This window comes from Lotus japonicus, chromosome 2, assembly GCF_012489685.1.
Source record: "Lotus japonicus ecotype B-129 chromosome 2, LjGifu_v1.2".
NCBI lineage: Eukaryota > Viridiplantae > Streptophyta > Magnoliopsida > Fabales > Fabaceae > Lotus > Lotus japonicus.
The window spans coordinates 69,073,639-69,099,825 of NC_080042.1; the positions used below are offsets into that span (position 1 = coordinate 69,073,639).

The following is a 26,187-nucleotide window of genomic DNA, read 5'->3' on the forward strand; positions in this document are numbered from 1 at the left end:
TTTATAATACATGTGTAATCATTTAATTACATAAACATTATTCATTTACTCACTTATCGTTCTTTTAGACTTTAAGTTCTCTCTTTAATTTTAGATTGACTTGAGCGCCTGCCTGCCAACTAAAAGCACTTCTCATGCCATGGTCCACTTTAGACATCCAGCTGACCACCGCAGGCACAACCTAAAAGCACGAGGAGAAAACTTGATTTACGAAAGAACATCATATGTCATGCGTGTAGACATTTTTCCACTTAGTATATTGAGCGTTATTTTAACAAATTTCTCATTTTGATATTCTTTATTTAAATAATCATATTTGATTCGGGTGCGGTAAACGTAAAAAATTCCCCTAAAAATATGACAATTAAACTTTTGAACTCACGTTCAAACAGTCAATTTTAACCACTGCAACCGACATCCATAACGTGAGTGATCTTGGCATGTTAAACACTAATATTTTTTTCATAAAATATTTTATTGTTAACTTTTTTTCATGTAAGTCAATGATTGGTCTGATAAAGAAAAACAGTCAAGAGGAGGAAAATGAGAACCGTGCGTAGAGAGAATAGTCTTGGTCCGAGTTGGAGGCTGATGGTTGGATGCCCAAAACATATATAATTCACCCACGCCGCAACCCGCCACACTCGACACCACGCACCACCTTCTCTTCTCTGTTCAATTCAACACAACCTTGCGTGTGTGTGTGTTCTTGTCTACTCTGAAATGGCAATCGACAAGGAACTTCAAATTCAACAGAACAACGCCGTGCTGCTCGATCACGTGCCCGTCTTCGCCAAGGAGCTTCTCGCCGGAGGCATCGCCGGTGGCTTTGCCAAGTCCGTTGTTGCTCCTCTTGAACGTGTCAAAATTCTCCTTCAGGTCCTTTTTCCCTCTTTTTAGTCTTTGGACTTTGACCCTTTTGGTGGGTTAGCTTTTATTCTTCCAAAGATTCTACCTTTACTTCATTGCTTGCGTTTCTTGCTTTCTTCTCTCTTACCCTCTTGTTTTTCTTCAATTGGGTACTGGATTCTACTCTTCATCAATCAATCTGTTTGGCTTTTGATTTTGAAAATGCATTCACAGGCAATGTCATGTTAACTGTGCTTAATTTGATTGTCATGCTCAGAATGTGATCTATTTCTAGTTAAGATCTGGAATTTGATTCTGTCCCTTTGAATTCTCATTGCTTATATTTTCAGCAGTTCTCATGTTTGTGGGTTATTTCTTGCAGACCCGGAGAGCTGAGTTTCAGAGTTCAGGATTGTGGGGATCAGCTACCAGAATTGCCAAAACAGAAGGCTTTTTGGGTTTCTACAGGTAGCTGATCAAGTTCTCTTTTCTCAGATTCAATTTTGACATTTAGAAGTCGCTCGCATAAGCTTCTCTCCAGAATTGATTTTGGTTTTAGAATCAATAGTAGGACGATTTTCACACCTCCACTGATAATCTTAGGTGGTTTGTCAATTAACCATCTCTATGAATTTATTTACAGAGGAAATGGAGCAAGTGTTGCAAGGATTATTCCTTACGCAGCTCTTCATTATATGTCGTATGAGGAATACCGCAGATGGATTGTACTGACTTTTCCTGATGTATGGAAAGGCCCTACGCTCGACCTTATGGCCGGATCACTGTCTGGAGGGACTGCTGTTCTTTTTACTTATCCCCTTGACTTAACTCGGACCAAGTTAGCATATCAGGTAAAATATCTGATCAGAAATTCATTGCACATATACAAATGTATTCTGTTACTTAATGAATTTAACTGTGTTTGCAACTGCAGGTTGTTAGTCCAACAAAGTTGAATGTTTCAGGGATAGTTAATAGTGAACAAGTTTACCGGGGGATCCTTGATTGTCTTTCAAAAACTTATAAAGAGGGTGGCATTAGAGGTCTCTACCGGGGAGTCGGTATGCATCTGAATTGGCTTATATCTGGGATTAGTCATTTAGGATTGCATTTCACTGTTTTGTTGATACTTGATATTTTAGAATTGTAGAACTCTTATATTACTCATGGCAACAGCTCCGACACTCTTTGGAATATTCCCATATGCGGGTCTGAAGTTCTACTTCTATGAGGAAATGAAGCGCCATGTCCCTGAGGAGTACAAGAAAAGCATCATTGCGAAACTCACTTGTGGATCGGTAGCAGGTTTATTGGGGCAGACCTTCACATATCCTCTTGAAGTTGTTAGGAGGCAAATGCAGGTAAATTACTTCACTTGATCATCCAGATAATTTAACAGAGGAATCAAATAACATTGTGAAAAGTTGGCGCAATCTGGCTAGGTTCAAAAACTCTCGGCATCTGATAATGTTGAATTGAAGGGGACTCTGAGATCCATGGTGTTGATCGCTCAAAAGCATGGCTGGAAGCAACTGTTTTCTGGGCTGAGCATCAATTACCTTAAGGTGAGAAAAATAAAAGCATATTAAAGCAACTAACAGTCTAGAATCCTTCTGTATAATTAAGTGTTATTTTTTGCACTTCAGGTTGTTCCATCTGTGGCCATTGGGTTTACAGTTTATGATACTATGAAATTATACCTGAGAGTTCCATCAAGAGAGGAAGCTGAAGTTGAAGTGGTAACAAACAAAAGAATCAGCCAACCAGCCTCAGAATAATAATTTATAAAGCTCCTCTTCAATTTTTTGCTATCCTAACTCCTCATAGGCTTCAAACTGGCTTTGAGTTCCCATTATATTTGTGCGGTTATTCATATATTGTTTTAGCTGCAGATTCATTCTTTCAAGTTGTACAGGGAGATAGAGGTTGCATTTCATCTTTAAATAGAATGCAGCATGTATTTCTATACACCTTACCAAGGAATGATACCTTGACTCAGATTTCTACATTGAATTAGAAAATAGGTATGTTGTTTAGATAGGACATACTATGTACGTCAAAATAAAAGATAAATTGCACTTTTTGAATGTGCAAGAAGAAAATGATTTATAATTATTGATATAGTTGGATCCCTTTACTGAATTTGGTTTATTCAAAGCAGCCGCCATATTTCTATTACCTTCAAATTTTTGTTGATTACTTTTGCTCTCAATTGAACAAGTAATTGTCAATAAAAGATATCCAGAGGTACCAAGGAGAGAAAATGTGTTCTTTGTACTTCAGTATCCAACATCATAACATGCTCATGTTTGTGTGGGAAAGAAGAATGGTTTATCTTGTGAGTCAGTGAGTTTTCTCTCATAAGTCGCATACAAGTCCAGGATATTTGAGAGCTAGTTCTCTCCTCAATAAATTCCTTCTGAATCTCCTTATAACACATTCATATTTATAACTAAAAAACTGAATCAGACCAGAAACTGACTCAATTATACACTGTTGCACCCTTACCCTTCCTGGGGGTGTAGACCTTTATAATTAGGGGTCGCTCCCCATCAGTGTTTCTATTTTTAATTATCGTGATGGTCTCCACATTCCATCTATAGGATGTATATGCTGTCTAAATTCTATGCTATTTCACAAAATGACATAAAGTTAGAGCTTATTCAAGAAGCCAGGAAAAACATTCTGCAAGATACCAAATTTTGTTCAATGGAAATTTACTATACTCTCAGCCACTTCGAATTTTTTGTAGTCCGACATACATGAACGACAAAGAGAAGAAGCTACACAAGTCAATTCATAGATGGAACAAAACTTTCTTTGATATTCCTGACTATAAATTTGAACCTAATTTGGCAGCAAATAAAAACCAATCTAGTAGTATAGCACCAGACTATCTACAACATACTTCAGTTCCTAAACAAACACTACCAATAATCTCCACATGAGCATTTTCCATCTTTGAAATGATGGAATCGCTTGTTATCCCTCACAATGAGCTCCCTCCCAACAATCTTCGACATAATTTTGATAGCATTGTGGCAGTCTCCACATATACGTAGATTCTTGATGATTCTTAGTGTAGTCCTCGGCGGAGTACTGATGAGACCATAGGCAATTGCCAAACGTTCGCTATGATATTGCAAGGCCTTCTCTTTTTCCTCCTCATCAATGTCGTGGAGAACATATCTTGTATCCGGCACATAACCTGCTTCCCTCAGCTGCCCACTCAAACCTTTCAATTTCTCATTTACCTCTTCCTTATAGGGGATACTACACCGATACTCAGCCACTCTATTCTTCTCCTCCAGCATGTTAATTGCAGACTGCTTCTTTCTTGGAGGTGTGGGCAGTTTATCAGCACTGGCTTTTGAAGGATCAAAACCAATTAACAACTCCTCAGCACGATCTTCAAGATCTATATCTCCATGAATTCGTGCGAAATTCCTAAGCGCCTGCCAAATGTCAACACCAAGCTCGAGTGGCATTTTCTCAACGAACTCCTCAGCTTCATTCAGCTGACCAGCATTCCCCAGAATGTTAATAACCTCCAAGTAGTGCTCCCTGCAAGGAGCAATCCCATACTCCTTCATGGATTCAAAGTGCATGAAACCTTCTTCCACAGCTTCAGCCCGAGCACACGCAGCCAAAACCAACGCAAAAGTTTCCCCATCTGGTTCTACCCCTGCTTGCTTCATCTGCTGAAAAACCAACAAACCATCATCCCCTCGGCCATTCACCGTGTACCCACTAATCATCAAACACCACGAACTTAAATTCCTCTCCGGCATTTTATCAAACACCCGGCGCGCATCCTTCATACCGCCACATTTCCCATACATTCCAATCAACCTGTTGTTCACTTCAACTTCCCCATTAAACGACGACTTCTTCAAGAACTCATGAACCCTTTTCCCTGACTCAAGCGACCCAGAATCCTCACACAACTTCAAGAGCGCGAGATAAACACTAGAATCAGCAACAGCACCGTGACCCATGAGTTCCAAAGCTTGATTGAGCTTACCCTCTTCACACAAGCTCATCAAGTCGGCATTGGAGGAGCTTGCGGCAAATGGGGTGTCTTGATTTTGATGAACACTCTGGTCGAGCTTCAATTTTGGTTCAATGGAGGTGTTGTTGTTGGCCTTCTGCAAATGTGGGGCCTTGTGAGCGGAACGACTGTTGCTGGTGCCGTTTCGACGAGGGTGAAGCTTATCGGGAGCTGCATAGTTGCAGAGAGGTTTGGAAGAAGCGAAGTTCAAATGGGATGAGACAATGGAGTTTCGTGTGCGTGGAAGGGAAACTGCAGAAGCTATTGATGCCTGAAGTTTGAGATTCATGGTAGAAATATCTACTAGGAAACAGGAATGTAGGCTTTATAATCTTCAACTATAAATCTTTTTAAACATTCTCTATTATTTTATGAAAAAAATGAAAATAAAAAAAGCAGATTTTTTTTGTATTTAATGATGGTAAACTGTTCAGGAAACTGTGGTTATCCCTGTGAATAAATGTATTTCTCGGAGTTTGAACTTGTGTTCCCATATGTAGATGTATCTTGTTTGTTTACGAGTTGATTAACACCTTGACGGTGAAGAAGGAGAATTTAGTATGACATGTTTTTGTGATTTTTTTTTAGCTTCATTTTTTATATAATTATTTGGTTTAACCAATAGGAAATGTGTAATTGTGAAGGCTTTATACCTTTCTTTTGTTGCATTTTGGTCTCAAATGAAAATGAGTAGTGTTAAATAACTCAAATAAGTAATTATCATTGTGGATTAGTGTAGGTTTTGTTTCACGTTAGTACAAATATAAATATGGTTTCACGTATTTTAAGGTCTAGAACTAGAATTTATCATGTTGAGTTTAACGTAGACGGATGAAACAAGATTTTATCACGTTGAATTTGATGTGGATTCGATATCGAGTTTATTGTTCATTGAAATTTCAATTTATAACGATAAGTAGTAGTCTCATCACATATAAAAACTTAAAAGGATGAACTTAATATTATCCTAATAACTCTAGGATTAAATCATCATTTCCTTGCTGCAACAAATTCTAAAAGCAAAAGAAAACATTTACATTATACCTAAACAATAGGAATCATGATCAAAGTTTAAAACAACGAATCATTGCATGAAATGTGGTGAGGGTTTTTTACCTGAGGGCAAAACAAGAAGAAGCCTTCAGAAAATGTTGATACGCCTCAACTAGGACAACCGCTAAAGTTGTATATAGCCGCGACATAAGAGTCTATCAGCTGCCTGCTAGCTCAGGAGGCTGAAGATGGAACTGTATGACTATTTTTTATTTGAGAAGGCAACTACATGATGCAGAGTTTAGATGTACTGGTATTATGCATGTATCAAACTTGAATACTATTTCCTTTCTAAAGAAGTTAATGTCTTATGCAAAATTGACATTATCAAGTACCTATTGAACAAACCAGTGTTAAGGGGGAGGTTGATGGAATGGGCAATCAAGTTAAATAGCTTTTGCATTGAATTACACCTCAATAAGGGCTGTGGAAGGGCAAACAATAGCCGCTTTCCTAGCCGAACACCCCGTGTTAGAGGTAAATAACACATGGCAAGAGGCCCAAGCATACGTCACTGTAAGTCTTTGGCGGCTCCTGTACTAGTTTATATAATCCTATAATACCACATTGCAATTTATTAATATGATTGGGATGAACAAGTATAACTCATACAGCACAGATAAAACAATTGCATCAAGATTTAATGGGTTTAACAAATTCTTCTGTATAATTACAGTATATGAGAAATCATGTCAGAGTTCCATCAAGAGATGAATGAAAAAGAAAATTGTTTATTTCTCAAGAATAGCAATGGAACTACAATGAGTCAATGACTACTGGTATTTGAGAAACTAGCACTCTCCCTAAATGTCCCTGATTACAATCTAGATACCCTCGCCCTCTTACTTAGATTTCCTCATTCTCTCTAACCAACTCATTAACTAACTAACCCCCACTAAGAGTTACCTATCATTCCATCGTTAAATATGATGCAACATGTATTTCTGTACACCTTACCTAGGAATGAGATAATGTATGCTACAGAGAATCAGAAGAGGTTTATCCTCCTAAGTCATTCCTTCAACGAGCAAGGGCTGTCACACAAACAGATTCATCCTTCAAGGGAATACAATATTTCATCAATGCCTCTGCTGCCAAGTGCTAATTACCATTTATTATTACTAACAACTGAAAATGTTGGGTTACGATGCCTCTGCGGTATTGCATCCTTTTGCTTAGAGAGCTGCTGGGTTATGATGCTCCAATTTCTTCAATAATTCCAATTTCTTCAAACTATCCTTTATGCTGCTTTCACATTGTCCATCATAGAACAGGTTGTCTTATACATAAAAATTCATCACCTAAATCCATATTGTTTTCCATTAACTTAATTCACCGAGTTCAATTTGTGGTTTATGCATAACACTTGGACTTCAGCATTATTAGTTTCTGAAACTTCATTATGCAGAAATTGTGCATTGTTGATTTACCTCTGGTTTACATGAAATGATGCACGAATTCTCCTCCCTTTGTGCTCAAGGCACCTTTTTCTTCCCTTAACTGGTTGTCTTCTACAAGTGGAGCCATCATCCAAGATGATTCCACATATATTGGTGTTGTTGATAATCTCACCAACAGGACTCCCAACCAATGCTTGTGGAGGGTCTTTTACATCATGACTGACATTTTGGTATCTGTAGCCATTGCCCTCTGTTTGAGGAAATTCATAGGGTAGCACAATGTCCTCTGACTTGGGTGCTTTGATCACTTTGGCAGTGGACACATTTCTTCTCATTCCTTTGTGTTCTTGGCACCTTTTTCTTCCTTTAACTGGTTCTCTTCTACAAGGGAAGCCATTATCCAAGACGATTCCACATATATTAGTCTGGGTGATAATCTCATCAACAGGACGCTCGACCAAGGTTTGTGGAGGGTCTTTTATATCATGGCTGGCATTTTGGTATCTGTAGCTAACGCTCTTTGATTCAGGTGCTTTGATGGCTTTGGCAGTGGACACATTTGTTCTCATTCCTTTGTGTTCAGGACACCTCAGTCTTTTCTCAGCTGGCGGCTTTCTACAAATAGAACCATCACCCAACGTCACTCCACAAATTTTAGCATTCTCCTGAATGACGCCACTAGTGATATCCTGAACTATCCTAGGACGTGATCTGTTAAATTTGAATACACGAGATAGGAAATTATTGCTGCCACTGTCTGCTTCATCATCTGATTTGTCATTTGCAAGAGGTAGCTTGCTTGATTCAATTTGGATACCCACTTGCCTCTGAGTGAAAGGTAGAAGCACTTTGGCTACATCTGAAAATGTTCTGGTGCTCGAAGCAATTTTGTTTAGCATTCGAAGAATATCATCAGGCCGCCGAGTACCATTATTGCTAGTATTCCATGCATAATCAAATGTATCGAGCAGCTGAGCTTCTGTTCGCAGAGCATCTTCCTTGTTTTGCATCTGTTCAACAAACAGTTGCACAAATGAATCATTGAAGTTATAAATTTTGCATTTTAATATATCTATTCTGTAAGATACAAATGCACATTACTAGAATCTTCTATGCCATATTTCACAAAATGCAAAACTTCAAAGTGATGATTTTTTTTGACAGTAGTTCTCCAATAAGAATTCTTATCAGAGACAGTTGGCCTGAACATAACTAGAAATTGTCATAATAGATCCCATTTTACCAAATCAGCTATGAGATAGTACTCATGCAGATAAATTAAGCCAGTTTAATGATGAGCATTGGTAATTTGTAACTTAAGAAAAATGGTGACCTAATTGACCTCCGTGAACTTCCCTTAGTACTGCAATAATAAATTAATTCTGATTACACAGAAACCTTTCTTTTGAGTCATACTAACACATAATAATATCAATCCTAATTTCCAGACACCCTAACTTTCCTTCCACCTCATTTTTCTCTCTTTATATCACATCGCATATCATATCTATCATTGTTCTCTCTTCTCTTCTCTTCTCATCTCTTTCCTCCCATCTAAGATGGAGTATATTGTCAGGGGATAGGACGAGACCTGCGCCTGTGTCAATTGGCCAAGGCTACACAAGCCACAATGAGAACTCGACACCACACCTTTACCAAAAACCTTGAGGTCTTGATTACCTGAGTTTTCTCTATATAATTGTCTTGATGTGGCCCATCACTCTCCAAACTCACACTTGTAAATCTAAAATCACCCTCCATGGTGTATCTACATAATTTTTTCCTACTAATATATATCTCTAAGACTCTAACCAAGGAATTTATTATGAATTCAACATAAGATGCTGAAACCAACAGTCATCTAACATGATAAATTATAAGATGCAGCTGAAATGACAGAGTTGTACTCACAGGAGCCCATCTATAAACAATTGGGAAGCCTTGAGAAAATATCTCCTGAAACAATGGCCGCCCCTTCTGCGGAGACGCATCATCCGAGCCGCTATTGCCCAGATGAGCCCCACTTCTGCCATAACACTGGAGCCGCGCTCTCACATTGTCCGCTTCTCCAAGGTAAACCACAACAACGCGTTGAGGGTCAGCGGCCACAAGCTTATAAATTTCACGCCCCAAACCGCTCCTCGACACAGCTATCCCAAGCTCATAAACTCCTGATCCTGAATTTTTATGAAGGTTATGAATCCTGTACCTTGCAGATCCTTCCTTTCCCTTGGAAAAGTCCTCCCAATCAGAAGGGCCAATAAGAATCTGAAAGCAGCAAGCCATTAGCATAACCAACATTGACAATCAAATAAACCAATTTAACTAACTAGTAACTACATCAATCAAAATTCAAACCAATTTAACTAACTAGTAACTATATCACATCACACCTCACACCCCCTTTCAAGTTTCAACATTCTCTTACTCCAATCTATGTGTGAAAACTTTCAATCAATTATTTTTTAGCTGGAACTACAATAAATTAACATTTAACACTAAGAATCATCACAGAAAAACTGGGTCAAAGTAAAAAAAAGATCTTGCTACAGATTGGAAAAGTTAAGAAGCATGAACTATGGATGCAGAGGATTATATAATATATATGATGAACCTTCCAATGGGAAAAGTTGGAATCGTGTTTGGTGCGGTCGCATTGCTCCCTCTTCAACCTGTTGTTGACGGCCGCAGCCACCATTGTTGAGGTTGCGCCGCCGTCACAGTTGGGTGATGAGATGACCGTTGTTGTTGTTGTTGAAGCTCGTTGTCCCCTTTAAAGCTTCGTGAGTTTCCATGTTTATATTCCTTCTTCATTATCCATTCTATCTTATGAAAGAGTAACGTGACAATTAATTCTTCTTAAAAATGTGATTTTTTATTATTTATTTATAACTCTTTGCCTTTTGATCTTTATGAATTTGTGATAATGGTGAAACTATTAGATAGGTATAAATTAATTTTGTACCGTTATTTTGTATAAAAGGTATTAGATTAAATTTGTATAAAGATCTTTCTTTATATGAAAATGAAGTTAATGACATTTACTTAAATATATAATAATTAAAGCTATATATGTTTATTAATAATGGACTAATGGCCAGGTGCAATGGACCTTTTCACTGGATTTTTTAATTGTAAATAATTATTTTTTTAAGGAACATAAAAGAACTTTTTGGTTCACTGAAGCTAAGAAGAGTGTTGTTTTTTATGAAGAAAATAATAAAAGTAAGAAGACAAAATATAGAATTTTAGAATTTAAATATGTTTAAGGAACACAGCACAATGTGTAATTGATAATGATCAATATCAATTTTTTTTGGTGAATCAATATCATTTATTTAATTAATAGAAATAAATTTAATGTTTTTATATATTTTTTTTTATTGTTGATTTAATATTTTTTTCGGAATTCAATATTTGTTTGAGTTTAATTTAAATTAGTGTAAAACTTCATTACACTAACGTGCAATCATCTGATGTCACATACTCAAAAGTAGTTACATTAATTTTTATTGTAATTAAATCGACACAAAATATATATAAAAAAACTTCACTTAACTAAGTGTTAGCTTGCCCCATGCCACTTAGTGTCAGCTTATTGAAAATTAGTCTCGGTTTAGACAAACGCCAAAGAAACTAACAAACTTATCATTTGTTCACTGACAATTAGCGGCGGTTAAAGATCGACACTACAGTCACCGACCAACTTAGTGTCGGTCAACACATCGATTGACCCATTTCATGGGCCCAAAGGTTAGTGTCGGTTGAGCTAACTGTAATCTTCATTGATTTCTCTCAACTACATCTTTCTTATAAGTCTCGTCTCTCCCTCTCTCACTTTCAAGCCCTTATATGTAAATTAGTTAGCGATGTATTGCTCATTTACGACTTTGTAGGCGAAAATTGTATCACTTAGTAAATCAATGATGACATTTATTTATGAAATGTTGAATAGAAGACTCTCATTTTTTAATGTTGAATACCTATAGTTTGTATACAAAAGTGGGAAAGATTACATTTGAATTATAGCAAAATTGTCATGTTGTTTAATACCTAGAAATTGTATGCAGAAGTGAAAGACACCACATAGAAATAATAGAAATATTGTCATGTTTTCTTATTTATTTTAGAAGAATAACAAAAAAAACCCTGTTCATATGATTGTAAATTTGTAAGAAAGGAGGCGCCGTATGCTAGCTACAAATAGGTTGAATGAATTCAATTGGGCCGAAAAATTTGAGTGGCTTAAAAAACTAACTGATCCAATATAACCTTTGTTCAAATTAAAGGAACTGACACACTATATACATACACTTACTTAGTTAATTATGACCTTTCACTTTGAATTATGTAATGAATATTCAGTAATACTCGCAGCCACCAACAGAGTACACATATGTTTGTTGGCTTATTGCATCAACCAAAACAAACAAAATCAGAACTCCATGATCATTTGTGGATGTATTTGGCCATTTTATTAAGCAATATCATATCCCACATATGAATTCTTTATTCACTTCTGATCATCTATCTCTCCATTCAGGTCACTGTAAAGTGGAGGGTAAGGGGAGGTGCAATTTCGTGCCGAATACAATTAGACATACATGTTTCCAATTAATATGCTCCATGGTTAATTTGAACTTTCAAAACCTAATTTGTTGCCTTGTGATTTGCAAATTGCAATAGTCATAACATAACATTAGTCTAAAATTTGCATGCCACCAATGCCTCACTATCACAGACTTCTAAGAAAATTGATTAAAATAGTGACTTACTTCTTATGATGTACATTTCCTCAAGTTCAAGGGACACATCACACACAGCACTGTTGCTCTCTTGTTAAATCTAACTTTGGTTAAATAAATAGGGTAAATCTTTTGTGGGTTTTGTGGGTTCCTAAGCAAAGAATAAGTTAAGTTCAGTGGTTACTTAATCTGTTTCTTTAATTTTTACTCATTGGTGAGATACTTAGCAAAACTGAGAAGATGAGCAAAGAAAAGCAGGGTTGTTATGGAAAGAAGGGTTCCTGTGATGTGAGTGGTGGCAAAGTGGTGGTGGTTGCAGTTAAGGCTTCGGCAGAAACTTCAAGGAAATGTTTGGTATGGGCTTTGACTCATGTTGCTCAACCAGGGGATTGCATTAAGCTGTTGCTCGTTATTCCGGCTATCACCACCTCAAGTACATTTCTTTCATTTTATTTCAATTTCTCATGATGCATGCATGCATGCCCTTCATTTCTTATCTAGCAAGTTAGAACCATTTCCACTACTTATATATTTAGTCATTTACCAAGCATTAATGCTCAGAGTCATTACATATTCTCTTTGCCAAGAGTCCAAAAACTTTTTGCATAACCAATATATCTTTTAGGATGAAGTATCTATATATTGTCTGGAGTTGACAGATTCATGTATATATCATGAATCAAACATTAACTCGAAAATTATCTGAAAGGATTAGGAGTGCCTTGTGTTAATTTGATGTTTAATTGTTTACTTCATGTTAGGCGAAGTTATTGGCTCATGAGAATATATACTACTCTGTTAAGGCAGTATGTAAATTATTAAGAGGCATTATGTCTGTAGTAGTGTGGACTTTATATTTGTAGGAGCGTTTACCTCGGTCGAAATATTGGATCAATGGGTCACCCGTTGAAGTGATTGACTAAGTGCAAAATATATTGGAGATCCACATTATATAGCAAGTATTATTTTGTTTTGTTTTTGATGATAGAGAAAATTGTGTTTTTAAACAAAATAAAGTTCAGTTTACATAGAAATGTTAAGTACATGTTAATATGGCCTAACAGAACTGAACATTTAGATACAAAAATGTAATGCCCATTAGACCAGGGAAAAAAGTATCCAATGCCCAGGTTACAGAAAATTGAAAATGAGTACTGCAAAATGGCCTCTACCAGAAGAAGGGATAAGAAATAAAAAGATGCTAATTGAAACTGAAACAGTATGTAGGCCTAGAAAAACTAAATAATTGTTGGATTTTGAACGCCAATTGTTTGATGTTATGCCTTAGAGACGCAACAATCCTGAAATTGTTCTTAAACCTGTTTTATTTATTCTGTAAAGGTGTTAACTGCAGCTTGTGATCGATTGTGATTTATATGTTCAGACAATAGGGTTTCAGGATTCTCAAGACTTGCTACTACGTGTATTACTAATCAGTGGAGATCCTCTTTTGGAAGTGCTTCAGATCAGAAAGAAGTTAGTGTAAAATCCTGTTCTCAAATGGTGCTCCAACTTCATGACTTGTATGATCCAGAGAAGGTTAGATTACATAATTTTTGAATAACTTCCAAATATGTTTCCCATTTTATATTATGTCTAGCATTCTGTTTTTCTTACCTGCCAAATATTTAAATAGATAAAGATCAGAATAAAGGTTCTTTCTGGTTCTTCATGTGGAGTAGTGGCTGCTGAAGCCAAGAAAGTCCAATCAAGCTGGGTTATATTGGACAGGTAAGGAATATGAGGAACACCTTTTGAGTTTTCACATGATATATTAGAGACATTGTTCTTTGTGATTGTGAATGCAATGCCATTGGTGAATGGTTGTTCCTGCTGAAAATTTTAACAAATTTCTCTTGATCTGAATAGCAATTGTTTCTTGTTCCACAATTACAGAAAGTTGAAAAATGAAAAGAAACACTGCATGGAGGAGCTGAGTTGCAACACTGTAATCATGGGGCTATTTGGGCCAAAGGTTTTAAGATTGAATTTGAATTTTAACAGTTCACCAAATGTGGAAATTATAGGGAAGCTGAAAGCATTTCCAAGAAACTTCAAAGAAAAGTCTGACTTGACTGCAACTAACATTGAAACATTATCACCATTAAGCTCAGACCCTGGGAATTCACCTTTTTCTCACTGTGGTGAAAATGTCAGACAAAGGAGAGATCTGGAGGAAAGTGAATCTGATTCAGAGATGGAAATATTGAATTTATCATCCAAAAGTTCATCTTTCCAGCCATGGATTTCAAATGCAATATGCATCCATTCCACTGATGAGGCATTGGTTTCTACCAGCCAAACATTGCTTCAAGACTTCCCAAAATTAGATCAAGATCCTATTTTAGGAAAGCTTAATTGCAAGCTTGATGTGAACTTAAGCAGAAGTGTTAGAGAAGCCATTTCTCTATCCAGAAATGCCCCTCCTGACACTCCCCCATTGTGCTCTATTTGTCAGCATAAGGCACCTGTATTTGGGAATCCTCCAAAATGGTTTACATTTGCCGAATTGCAACTTGCCACTGATGGATTTTCACAAGCAAATTTTCTGGCTGAAGGTGAATTTGGTTCTGTCCACCGTGGTGTCCTACCTGATGGCCAGGTCATTGCTGTCAAGCAGTGTAAATTAGCTAGTACTGAAGGTGATGGAGAATTTTGCTCAGAAGTAGAGGTCTTAAGCTGTGCACAACATCGTAATGTTGTGACGTTAATTGGGTTTTGTGTGGAGGATGGAAGAAGACTGCTAGTTTATGAATACATCTGCAATGGATCTCTATATTCTCATCTTCATGGTAAATGATTTAATGCTATAAATTTTATTGTACTGTCTCAAACATTAGTAGTAGTTTCTGTATTCTATTCTTCATATTCATTTCAACCTTTTCTGGCATACTAGATGTTTTAGTGCGTGTTTGGATAAGCATTGTCAAAATTGATTTCAGATAGAATTGATTTTAAGGAGAGTGAGTTGAAGTAAGTTGAAAATGAAGTAATTAAGGTTTGCATACATTTATGATAAAAGTGTTTTTTGTAGGATAATGTTGTGAAATCTCACAATTGATTATTCACTACAGAAGCTACTCTTTTTAGCTTCTTTGCAAACTTGATTTTGAGATTGAAATCAATTCGCCGAGACCATTCCCAGACATCTATATAACCTTGAAAAAGTGAGTATACCGAATAAGAGTTTATTTTCAGGTTCCCAACAGGAAACTAAACACATGCTTAGTGGGTGAAATTACCTGACAAGTCAATTATCACTAGCCATTACATTCACTAATGAAACTACTCTCTGCTGATCTTCATTAATTTGATTGAGAAGTTAGTACCATAATCTCAAATAGAACTTTCTTAAATGGGCATTGGTTGCAATGTGAAGCAACCAAATAATTCTTATTTGCTTCATTTCCAATTGATGTACTTTTTATCTTCAATTACAAATGAGAAAATGCAAATTAAAAGCTCATTTGGGAATTGCAGGAGAAAAGCAGAATGTGCTGAAATGGTCTGCACGTCAAAGAATAGCAGTGGGAGCAGCTCGTGGTTTGAGATACCTTCATGAAGAATGTAGAGTGGGTTGTATTGTCCACCGTGACATGAGGCCTAACAATATTCTGCTCACTCATGACTTTGAAGCATTGGTGTGTGTAATTATTCTTCAATGTTAGAATACACCTATGTTTCATTTCATGTTTGTATTCTTGGCTTGATAAATATGTTACTGCAATTATTGACTTTCATTTAGTTATGTTGGCTTTGGTTTTCCTACAAGAAATTTGTTCTTTTATTACAAGTGACAATATATGTTATCCATGGTTTTTTTATAAACAACTAAACATAATTTAACTCTGCATAACCATTCTTTGAGGTATATTTCATTTATAAAATGTCTCAACTAACTTGATGGAATTTAGGTGGGAGATTTTGGAGTTGCAAGGTGGCAGCCAGATGGTGAAATGGGTGTGGAAACCAGGGTGATAGGGACATTTGGGTAGTATCAGCTGGAAGCTAATTTCTTAATCACCTATTCTTTTCATTTGAATTGGTTGTGGAGACTAATGAAGGAAATTTTTGAACTTGCATAGGTATTTGGCTCCAGAATATACCCAAAGTGGTCAAATCACTGAAAAAGCAGATGTGTACTCCTTTGGAGTAGTACTACTGGAGCTTGTTACAGGACAGAAAGCTGTGGATATGAACAAGCCCAAAGGGCAGCAATGTCTTCATGAATGGGTAAGAGTTTTACTATTCAAGAGTTTAAGGGTATCCAATGAAACATGTACTTGAAAATTACTGATTTCATATCCAAAACTTAATCTAGATTGAATATAATTACTAAATGATGCTTTTTTTCCTGAAATAAAGACTATTAAAGTCTAACTTTGTTCCATGTCTGCTTATGGTCAATATTTGGTTAGGCACGCCCATTGCTTGAGGGAAATGCCATTGATAAAGTGGTTGATCCAAGAATAACAAACTGCAGTGTTGATCAAGAGGTTCATCGCATGCTGAAATGTGCCTCATTGTGCATCCAGCAAGATCCTCATTTAAGACCACGAATGTCACAGGTTGGAAAATTAAGTTCTATATTTATGATTATACATTGCCCTGGTATGTCATATATGAACTCAACTTAACTTTCTCTAGTCCCAAATCAGGGTATAGCAAAAGCAAAAAATAAGAAAAACCCATCATAGTATAAATCTAAAAGGAAGAATGGGAGTTAAAAATTGGCCTAAGTTTGGAATAATTAAGTAGGTGTTGGATTAAGTGTCAGTTAACAGAATTTTGATTCCAAATGTATTTCTAGAGAAGCTAATATCATATTTCAGTTGGCACCTCATTCGTCTTTCTACAAAAATTCTCTAGTGTTTCTTTTTTACTTATTCTTATTCTTTATATTCATTCTCAAATAGGTGCTCCGGATGCTTGAAGGTGATATTTTGACGTGATTGCTTACCTCCTTTTCATTCTGAGAACAATAGTGCAAGGCATAAAGGATAATAAGAAGCATGTAGAATGTCATATGGCAACATTTGAGAGGAATTAAGAAGTTGAAGATGCCCCTGCTCATTCTGAAGCAAAAAAAAGTATATTGGAAGTGCAGAGATGTTCCTTGCTTCTCAAAAGAAGTTTGGAAACCGGAGTGGGTGCTCACTAGCATGATTAAAGTGTTATGTTAGAGAAGTGATGAACTAAGATACACAATATAATATTGTTGATTGACAGGGGAGAGTGTAGAGAGAACATAAAACTGAGAACACCTCAGTAACAAGAGAAAAATCAAACCAACTTTTTTTTTTTTTATAGGCCACTATTTATTTACAATATATATTTTCTGAAGCGCGTGCTACATTGGCACTTCACAATGCAATTAGGTTTTATTTTACCACATCAACATGTTTATTTATGTGTCACCTCTAAATTTTTTATTATCTTTTCATGTTTTTGAATGATAATATTTAATTTCTGAAGCGCAGGCTACGATGAGACATTCATAATACTATTTGGCTTTATTTTGCCGCATAGCATGTTTGTTTATGTGTGTCACCTATAATTTTTCATTATTTTTCATCTTTTTGAATTCATAGCACTACTTCTTTCTCTTTCAAGTTTAATTTCATTTATTCCACATTATTTATAACATTAATCATTGATAATCTTTTAGTCTTTTACTTCCATAATTAATAGGGTGGGTGAGTAGCTCACATGCGCGGTTGAGCTAAGGGTAATTGTAGGTGAAGGGTCAGGGTTCGAACCATAAGGAGAGATAATTTGTACTAATTTACTAACAACTAACATTTGCTTATAAAAAAAACTTCCATAATTAATAAATGACTTTTATGTACATTTTCCCGAATTTGATAATACTTCCCTCATTCTTAATTATTTCTCTCCACATAAGATTTAAATTCTATTTTAATTCCTTTGTTTTAAAAAAGGCTTAAATAAAATTTAGTCCCTGCAAAATACATCATTTTTGTTTTTGGTCCTTAGAAAATATTTTTTTATTTAACATCCTCCTAAAATTACATTTTAAATTACATTTTGTTTTTAGTCCTTGCCTTCACATTTTTCATTCTATCTAAATGGAATAAACACACTTAATACAAGACTATAAATGAATAAACACAATAATCATTTAACACAATAACCATTTAACCCATGCCATGTGTAATTTCATTTAGGTTGGATGAAAAATATGATGATAAGTCACGAGCCATATTAGCTAGACAATCCACAACTTGGTTAGCTTCACGCCGCACATGAACAACACGAATCTCCCACTCCTTCTCCATCCAAGCTCGAATTTGGTTCACGAGTCCACTATAAGGATGCCAAGGATCACACCCAAGATTAACAAGCTGGACCGCAACACCAGAGTCGCTCTCAACAATTACCTTAGAAAAACACCTGCTCCAAGCTAGCGATAGAGCAGAGAAAATACCCCAAAGCTCTGCCCACAAAACATTAGAGGAACCAAGATTCCTACAGAAGCCGAACAACCACTGACCAAACTCATCTCGACAAACACCGCCACAAGTCACCAAACCCAGGGAGCCACGCACAGAACCGTCCGTATAGAATGTATAATAGTATATTTTGTTGAATAAAACACATTTTCACTTAACAGTTTATAATAAATATTATGATGGGATTATGAATTTATATTGATAATAACAATCTTATTTGTAACATATATTTTTTTTTTACCTTTTTTGACCTTATGTTCTACAATAAAATTAAAAGAAATAGAAAATTACTGTCGTTCCCTGGAGCTTATGCGCAGCTTCTGAAAACCATAGGAAACCAAACATGTCGTTCCTCAAACTTGGCACTCGCAGACCCTTTTCCTTTTCATCTGCACTCCGAATCTTCCATCCACGCTTCTTCTCTTGTATGTTCCTTCTATTGAAGAACTTGCTAGTGCTTGTGTTAACCATCATCAATGCTACAAATTGATCCATTTTTGTTGTTGTTGTTTGTTGTCTGTGAGTTGTTTGTGACATTTATCTGACCTCGTAGATGTTGCGGAGGGGGAGAGTGTTCACGCTTCCGATGCTACGAAGCCAAGCTTCATCCACCCTAGTGCTGTAGTTCACCCCAATGCCGTCATCGGTGAGGTACTTTCTCTTCTTGTTCTTCTCTTGGTTCAACCAAACTTTGCTCCTTTTTTCCTCAATTGTTATTGGGTAGTTCAAATGCTATTATTTGGGAACTGGGTATCTGTCAGTTTTTTCTTATGTGATGCCAACTGAGAAGTAGGAACAAAAGTGTCCATCTTGTACACCATTATTTGTTATTGCCTTTTGTTTGAATGTAGTTTCGAATTGGATCCCTGACTTTGTCATTGGTTTTTCAAGTTTTAATTTAAGTTAGTGTTAGTTAACTGTTTTATTGATGGTTAGAGTAGTTAGTTTTCGGTTGTAACTGACTATGTAGATTGTAACTGCATCGCTGGATGCTTAGCAACTTGTATATAAGCTTTTGCTAGTTGAATGATATGCAAGAGATTCATTTTCTCTCAAAAGGTTATTCAATTTGTCGAGGAGGTAATTAGGGATGGGGTTTCCTCTACGGTTGAAAATCAACTGCTCCCTACCATGCCTATTCAAAATGTTTGCTTATAGATAAAGATAGGAACTACACCAGCAAGAAAAATTTTGCTACCATACTATCAGAATTCAGAACTGCACTTGGTACAGTTTGATTCTGACTGTAGAGGATTCTGTTACTACTTTTAGGCCCTCTTGACCAGTAATATATGTGATTGACCATAAGGGAAAAAAGGACAGGTAACTTCTGTTTTGCAATTCTATAAGGACGGAAGATGAAGTATTGGAGCTTCAAGATAGAACATGGTGTTTGTTCTTCACATGTAATGCGTGCTTCTTATTATGTTGTACTAATCTAAGATGCTTTGTTTGAATATCAATGCAAATTGTAGTCTGGAACTGTAATTTTTTCCATTCATCAACCATGTCTTCAGACTTCATGTTTTGTGGTAATGTGTCTTCTGCTTTTTATGTTTAGGGAGTTTCAATTGGACCTTTTTGTTCTGTTAGTTCCTACGCTAAGCTGGGGAACGGTTGTCAACTATATCCCGGAAGCCATATTTTTGGAAGTACTGAGTTAGGGGACAATTGCATGTTGATGACGTGAGTTCAAGCTTAATATCACAGTTTTTTTTCTGAGTTTGTGCTCCTTGAAATAGTCTTTATCTTGAACCATTTCATGACCATGTTTTTTTGGGGAACATTGTCTGCAGTGGTGCTATTGTTGGTGACGATTATCCTGGATGCACCATAATTGGAAGCAATAACATAATAGGATATCATGCTGTGGTTGGTGTTAAATGCCAGGACTTGAAATACAAGGTATGGTCTTCTTTAATTGGTAGAGCCCCCCAGAATGTCAGGGTTATTACATTGACATTGCTGCTGTTTATAACCCACTTTGAACTGATGAAATAGGAATCATGCCATTTTTAACATAACTATCAACCCTTTCTTTAGTCAGGAAGAAAAAGAAGTTGGGGCAAGGGGGGCGATTAAGTTGATTGAAAATGGTTAAAAATAGTCTATAAAAATGTGTGGCTTTTGACATTTTGTCTTCCCAGTCTTCTGGAAATCCTGACAAGGTCTTCATATTTATTCAGTCAATGTGACTAAAATATTACTGATATATTAGTGGCTAAGTGAGGTCTTCCCTCATTTTTTCCTCCATGTGAAGCCTTTGGTATTGTTTGTGCAAGACCTTTTACCTGTGTCGATTTCTTGAACTGTTTTACAATGCCTTTTTTTATTGCCTGTTTACCTGGCACATTTTTCTCTTTGTTCTTCTTTTCTATAAGTTGAGTTGCATTCTGACTGAATAGTATCTCCACCTTTGCTTCATTGATTGGTTTAAAACTTTCATTTTTTCCTCCATGTGAAGCCTTTGGCATTGTTTGTGCAAGACCTTTTACCTGTGTCGATTTCTTGAACTGTTTTACAATGCCTTTTTTTATTGCCTGTTTACCTGGCACATTTTTCTCTTTGTTCTTCTTTTCTTTTCTATAAGTTGAGTTGCATTCTGACTGAATAGTAGCTCCACCTTTGCTTCATTGATTGGTTTAAAACTTTCATTTTTTTTACAGTAAATGTTGTCTTTCAGAAAGATGCATGCAAGCAAAAGAGATTAAACTAAAATAAATTACTTCCAACTCAAATTAGCAATTTTATATAATGACAGATTGGTTTATAGTGTAGAAACAATACTGCTACCAGTTTAAGCGCTCTAGAGAAAGTATACAAATGATATTCATTTAAGTATTTAACAGGACACTTCACATAAAAGTTTTTTGGATTTGAAGGATGAATAAATCAGAGGCCTTGGATTTCATTGTGCTCTTTGGTACCATCAGGATAAGGCACATGAATGATTTTTATTTATGTATCTCAATATTGTCCTTTTCTGGTTTCCTTATTTTATTTGTTTTTCCCTTCATGTTGTTGTGGTTACTATTTGTTGGAGTCCATTTCTGTGTGGGATGTGGGCACAATAAGGAGAGCGTTGTCAATATATTTAGTTATTTAGGCTTGTTACTTTCAGCACATGTTTTGGCCGTCAATTATGGCTAACTATTGTCCTATAGGCTTAATTATACTTTTAGTGCCCTAATTTGGACTATGTATGATTTCTGTCTCTTTTTTTTTAACTGATTAAATCTCTCTAGTTTTAAAACAAAGCAAAGTCAGTCCTTGAATCAATTTTCATGTGCTTAAATATCTTTAATCTTTATTTTCTATTCAAATACTTTGGGGCTTTATGATTGACTGGAGGTATGAGATAATTTGAAAAGTTTAAATGTTAGATATTTAGTAGAAAAGTGATAAAATTTGAAGGATTTATATGATGTGAGATTAGGGTTTAAAGACGGGGGAAATTTGAGATTTTTTTTTCTTCTGAAATTTAATATTTTGGTTGGTAAGTTTTGAGTGAAAGAAGGTTTAAATGATTTAATTGATTCAATTATGTGAACATTTTCGCAACATGAGAATGAGAGTTTTAAGTAGAGCAAAAGTGATAGAGGGACTTAATTGTGACAAGTCAAAATTTAGAGACTAAATTTCCTTAAGGTAATTGGGGTGGGGGGGACCAAAATCACACATAAGCTATAATAAAGGACTAAATTTGCAATTAAGCCCCTCCTATATATAAATCAATTTTGAATGTATGCACTCTACTGCTCAAGTAGCTAACTCATGTAATTCATGTCTATCTTATTTTGGAATATGTTCTTAATTGTGTTTGCCATGTAGCCAGAGGATGAGTGTTTCCTGGAAGTTGGACACAATAATGATATAAGGGAACATACTTCAATCCACCGATCTTCAAAATCAACAGATAGGACGGTAAGACGGCTTCAGAGTTTTTTTACGAAAAATGAAAAATAGAAATTTCCAGACTCAAGCATATATACCTTTTCATACTCTTACTATGATATTATCATCAGGTTATTGGTGATGAAAATTTAATTATGGGATCTTGTCACATTGCCCATGATTGCAAGATTGGTAATAGCAATATTTTTGCTAATAATACTCTTCTAGCTGGACACGTTGAGGTGGAGGTAAGCTGTTCTGAAGAATTAGAGTACCTTTTTATGATAGAAGTTTCCTTTTTCTTGTAATTTAAACATGAGGTTGGAAAATTGATTAAAACTCTTCACATGTAGGACTGTGTTCACACTGCAGGTGCCACTGTTGTTCACCAATTCTGCCATCTTGGTTCTTTCTCTTTTCTTGGTGGTGGTTCTGTGGTAGGTTTTCTTTTAATCTCATGGTTTGGTATAAATTTGTATTTTTTTTTGTTACATAGGAAAGTAATATCAATATGTTTTGTAACAAGGGACATGAATGTTGCACAATCATGTAAGGATATTGTACAAAATCTAAGCCAGCCACTAAAAGTTTGTGATATCTAGTTATTGAGTGGCTGACACCGAAGGCTCTGAGTTCTGAGGATTGTGTGTGGAATATATTATTTTAAATAAAAGCAAGTTTGTCAAAATGGTTTTGTTCTTGTCTTTGGTTTTCAATAATCAACATAGCATGACTTTTCACTAGGACGATTTCAGCAAAACTTTAAGATAGCGTCTGGTACACAGGGACTGTCCATTTTTGGAATGCATTACTGACTGTAAAATCTAAATTTCCCTTATTGAAGAACTTGTTGACGCAAATACTTTTACCTTGCCAAATGATATACAATTACTCAGGTGTGCAACTACAATGTCATGGTTGTTACATGAATGAAGGTTTCACAAGATGTCCCGAAGTACATGATGGTATCTGGAGAAAGAGCTGAGCTGCGCGGTCTAAATTTAGTAGGACTGACTCGACGTGGATTCAGCATAGAAGAGGTTTATGCTCACCATTTCTAATATTGTTGTTCAATTATATGTTATTGCAACTAAACAGTTTTCTTGGGTAACATCCAGATCAGGAGTCTTAGAGCAGCTTATCGAAAGATATTCATGTGTGTGGATGCAAGTGTCGGGTCTTTTGAAGAAAGACTTGCACAAGTGGTATTTTTTTGCTTGTCTAGTGCTCTGAGGGTGTTAATGATGGATGCTTCTTATGGGAGTCAAAATCTAAGATATACTTGTTTTGCAGGAACAAGATAATAAATTGATTCACGTTCCTGCTGTGCGTGCTATGTTGCAGTCTATTCATGACTCTTTTGCAGAAGATCGACGTGGAATATGCAGGTTTAGGGTCTGGAATGGAATGGCTCTAGAAGCATGCTGAGGTTAGTTTGTTGATACTTTTTATGCTTCCCCATATATTGAGTTGGCATGGACAAAAACAAGGGGGAGAGCGACTCTCTTTTTTTAACATCAACTTGTGATTATGAAACTGTTGTAGTTAGCCAGTATTAAATGGTGGTTCATTGGTTATAAAGTATGCACAATTTTGCAGATATGTCTTGCAATTTCTGCTAAATTGCGAGCACATGTTCATTGATGTATTCTATGATTGGTCTCCGGAAGCTCTACAGAAGGAAGTTGGTTTACGTTGGAGCGGTTCTCCTCATTTCTATAATTTGTAGAAGAGTTTGTTGTATTATTAAGTGCTTACTAATCTCTAATTTTTGTATAGGTTCTTATTGTATACAGACACATTTCTCTTCAAGTGGTAGATTATATTGTTAATTTTTGGTCAATGAACGTTATCTTTGGATTTGGTCTTGCCTTTAACCCACCAAAGTTTGGTTCAAATTCACGCCTTATGCGAAGTTTCACATTGACTAGATATATAGCTAAATAAGTGTTTATAAATGGTAAAACAATGAAGGTTCAGTAAGCAACTTGTGTGTTGAAAAGTTTTACATTAACTAGATATATAGCTCAATAAGTATTTATAAATGGTAAAAAAATGAAGGTTGATGTAGCTTGTTAAGTTGTTATAGCGAAAAGAGACAACATGTTTGGTATCAAGAAGGAAGGTTGAGATAACCTATTGTAGCGAAAAATGAAGGTTAATGAAGGTTGATTTTTTTAAAGGGTTAATCGTCTACTTGGTCCCTGTCTTTGTTTCGCCGTCTGAAATTAGTCCCTCCCCGGAAAATTTACAAATCTGGGTCCTCTCGTTTGCAATAAGTCTGGAGCAGGTCCTCGCCGGAGTCTGGAGCTCCGGCGAGTGATGAATAGGCATGCTGACTGGATAAATGAGGCTGACGTGGATTTAAAAAAAATAACACATCAGAAATTTTAATTTATTTAACAAAAATAAAATCAATTAACAAAACTAATCCTAATTTGATTGAGAATTAGGGTTAATAAACAAAATCTAAAATAATTAATTTTTTTCCCAATCTTCTCCTTCACTTCATCACCCCACCACCGCCACTTCTTCTTCTTTCTCTCCTTCACCACAAATCTTAATCTTCTTCACCACCAAGCCAATGAGGGAACCTTCAGACACAAAAGTTCCGCAGATAACATGGATTTGAGTTCTGTAAGCTTAATTGTAAGCTCTACTATGCGAATTGCAAACAGAGAGAGAGAGAGAGAGCGAGCAGAGGAGACATTGGCTTCCATGAAACCTATTTGACCTTTAAAGGGTTGAACGTTCATCTTCTTCGTTCGCCATATTCAACGTTCATCGCCTTCCTTCGCCATCTTCAACATTCATCTTCTTCGTTCCATTTCCTGTTTGAGATCTGGGTCTGCGTTCTTTAATTTTTTGGGTTATGGGTTTTCTATGTGGGTTGGGGTTATTCCAGGTTTATGGTTCTGGAGGATGATAATAAGGAATGGCAGTACAAAAGTTCGATTAAGTTGCAGAGTTTTTGGATTTCAGATCTGGGTTTTTTGGGTTTCAGATTTGGATTTCTGGGATTCAGATATGGTTTTTTTCCCATGGAGCTTTTGTACTGTTGCTCTTCGTGAGAATAAGAAGTACTATTCCAGAGGCTGGTTCGTGAGATTGATTACCCAAGGATATTCCAGCGTGCTTAAGGTGGATGGGTTCGATGTTGTGGCTGCAGATGGTGTTTTGTTAGAAAATAGGTGTTTACTGGTAGTGATTAATTGTGATAAGAGTATACTGCTATGGATTTGTGAAGAATTGGGAAGTAATTGTTCAAAAAAAAATAGCTATGTGATTTTTGCTAATTTCATATTCATGTATCAATCTTTGATTTGCAGAAAGTCTTCCCTGAGAGTGTAAGCGACAGATTCATAAAGGGGGAATGAATTGTGAAATTAAGGAATTGCATAGTGTGAAGGAGGAGTCGGTGGAAAGTGAAGGATGAAGGAGGTTACTGGGTTTGGAGTAGATTGGATTAGAAAGTAGAAAATAATCTTACTGGGTTTTATTTTGTTTGGAAATTGTGTGATTTGGGGAATTGGTATGATTTGGGGGAATTAGAGTTAATTTAGGGTAATTTGGGTTTGTTAATTAGAATAGGTTTAGTTTTGTTAATTTGTTTTAGTTTTGTTAATTGATTTTATTTTTGTTAAATAAATTAAAATTTCTGATTTGTTATTTTTATTTTATTTGTTATTTTATTTTTAATCCACGTCAGCCTCATTTATCCC

General features: G+C 35.9%; 5 protein-coding genes across 6 annotated transcripts; 3 read left to right on the forward strand and 2 right to left on the reverse strand.

The window, feature by feature from the left end:
- The first annotated feature begins 571 nt into the window (after nt 1-571).
- On the forward strand, nt 572-2,970 carry LOC130739093 (mitochondrial carrier protein CoAc2). 2 transcript variants are annotated; one of them, XM_057591321.1, is made up of 7 exons: nt 572-879; nt 1,232-1,317; nt 1,493-1,700; nt 1,784-1,910; nt 2,026-2,210; nt 2,292-2,414; nt 2,496-2,970. In XM_057591321.1, exons 1-7 carry the CDS (start codon nt 724-726, stop codon nt 2,625-2,627), a joined length of 1,017 nt encoding a protein of 338 aa, XP_057447304.1. In that variant the 5' UTR covers nt 572-723; the 3' UTR covers nt 2,628-2,970. The 2 variants fall into 2 exon arrangements, with proteins under 2 accessions (XP_057447304.1, XP_057447305.1); XM_057591322.1 differs by lacking the exon at nt 572-879 and adding an exon at nt 1,002-1,143.
- Nucleotides 2,971-3,549: 579 nt separating this feature from the next.
- LOC130739091 (pentatricopeptide repeat-containing protein At2g15690, mitochondrial-like) lies at nt 3,550-5,252 on the reverse strand. The gene has a single exon (XM_057591318.1). It carries the CDS (start codon nt 5,187-5,189, stop codon nt 3,777-3,779), a length of 1,413 nt encoding a protein of 470 aa, XP_057447301.1. The 5' UTR covers nt 5,190-5,252; the 3' UTR covers nt 3,550-3,776.
- Nucleotides 5,253-6,633: 1,381 nt separating this feature from the next.
- Nucleotides 6,634-10,164, reverse strand: LOC130739094 (protein EFFECTOR OF TRANSCRIPTION 2). Its single transcript, XM_057591323.1, has 3 exons — nt 9,968-10,164; nt 9,265-9,621; nt 6,634-8,363 (listed from the first exon to the last, which is right to left on the reverse strand). The coding sequence occupies exons 1-3, from the start codon at nt 10,049-10,051 to the stop codon at nt 7,380-7,382; spliced, it is 1,425 nt and encodes a 474-aa protein (XP_057447306.1). The 5' UTR covers nt 10,052-10,164; the 3' UTR covers nt 6,634-7,379.
- A 2,073-nt stretch (nt 10,165-12,237) lies between these two features.
- On the forward strand, nt 12,238-17,530 carry LOC130735592 (inactive protein kinase SELMODRAFT_444075-like). Its single transcript, XM_057587528.1, has 9 exons — nt 12,238-12,531; nt 13,483-13,637; nt 13,735-13,829; nt 13,995-14,890; nt 15,579-15,739; nt 16,013-16,089; nt 16,184-16,331; nt 16,517-16,666; nt 17,015-17,530. The coding sequence occupies exons 1-9, from the start codon at nt 12,339-12,341 to the stop codon at nt 17,048-17,050; spliced, it is 1,911 nt and encodes a 636-aa protein (XP_057443511.1). The 5' UTR covers nt 12,238-12,338; the 3' UTR covers nt 17,051-17,530.
- A 1,342-nt stretch (nt 17,531-18,872) lies between these two features.
- LOC130739095 (probable acyl-[acyl-carrier-protein]--UDP-N-acetylglucosamine O-acyltransferase, mitochondrial) lies at nt 18,873-24,327 on the forward strand. The gene is made up of 11 exons (XM_057591324.1): nt 18,873-18,996; nt 19,125-19,222; nt 20,133-20,257; nt 20,368-20,476; nt 22,403-22,495; nt 22,597-22,713; nt 22,819-22,902; nt 23,401-23,505; nt 23,584-23,670; nt 23,759-23,894; nt 24,065-24,327. Exons 1-10 carry the CDS (start codon nt 18,915-18,917, stop codon nt 23,891-23,893), a joined length of 1,035 nt encoding a protein of 344 aa, XP_057447307.1. The 5' UTR covers nt 18,873-18,914; the 3' UTR covers nt 23,894; nt 24,065-24,327.
- Nucleotides 24,328-26,187: the final 1,860 nt, after the last annotated feature.

Excerpts from the sequence above, each read along its gene's own strand:
- LOC130739094 (XM_057591323.1), bottom strand. The coding sequence starts at position 10,051 with ATGGTGGCTGCGGCCGTCAACAACAGGTTGAAGAGGGAGCAATGCGAC. Across the intron at positions 9,622-9,967 it reads CCAACTTTTCCCATTGGAAG|ATTCTTATTGGCCCTTCTGA; the intron begins GTTCATCATATA and ends TGCTGCTTTCAG. Across the intron at positions 8,364-9,264 it reads TTGTTTATAGATGGGCTCCT|ATGCAAAACAAGGAAGATGC; the intron begins GTGAGTACAACT and ends TTTGTTGAACAG.
- LOC130739091 (XM_057591318.1), bottom strand. The coding sequence starts at position 5,189 with ATGAATCTCAAACTTCAGGCATCAATAGCTTCTGCAGTTTCCCTTCCA.
- LOC130739095 (XM_057591324.1), top strand. The coding sequence starts at position 18,915 with ATGTCGTTCCTCAAACTTGGCACTCGCAGACCCTTTTCCTTTTCATCT. Across the intron at positions 20,258-20,367 it reads GACAATTGCATGTTGATGAC|TGGTGCTATTGTTGGTGACG; the intron begins GTGAGTTCAAGC and ends CATTGTCTGCAG. Across the intron at positions 22,903-23,400 it reads TTCTTGGTGGTGGTTCTGTG|GTTTCACAAGATGTCCCGAA; the intron begins GTAGGTTTTCTT and ends ACATGAATGAAG.
- LOC130739093 (XM_057591321.1), top strand. The coding sequence starts at position 724 with ATGGCAATCGACAAGGAACTTCAAATTCAACAGAACAACGCCGTGCTG. Across the intron at positions 880-1,231 it reads GTGTCAAAATTCTCCTTCAG|ACCCGGAGAGCTGAGTTTCA; the intron begins GTCCTTTTTCCC and ends TATTTCTTGCAG. Across the intron at positions 1,911-2,025 it reads AGGTCTCTACCGGGGAGTCG|CTCCGACACTCTTTGGAATA; the intron begins GTATGCATCTGA and ends TCATGGCAACAG.
- LOC130735592 (XM_057587528.1), top strand. The coding sequence starts at position 12,339 with ATGAGCAAAGAAAAGCAGGGTTGTTATGGAAAGAAGGGTTCCTGTGAT. Across the intron at positions 12,532-13,482 it reads TCCGGCTATCACCACCTCAA|ACAATAGGGTTTCAGGATTC; the intron begins GTACATTTCTTT and ends TTATATGTTCAG. Across the intron at positions 16,667-17,014 it reads TAAGACCACGAATGTCACAG|GTGCTCCGGATGCTTGAAGG; the intron begins GTTGGAAAATTA and ends ATTCTCAAATAG.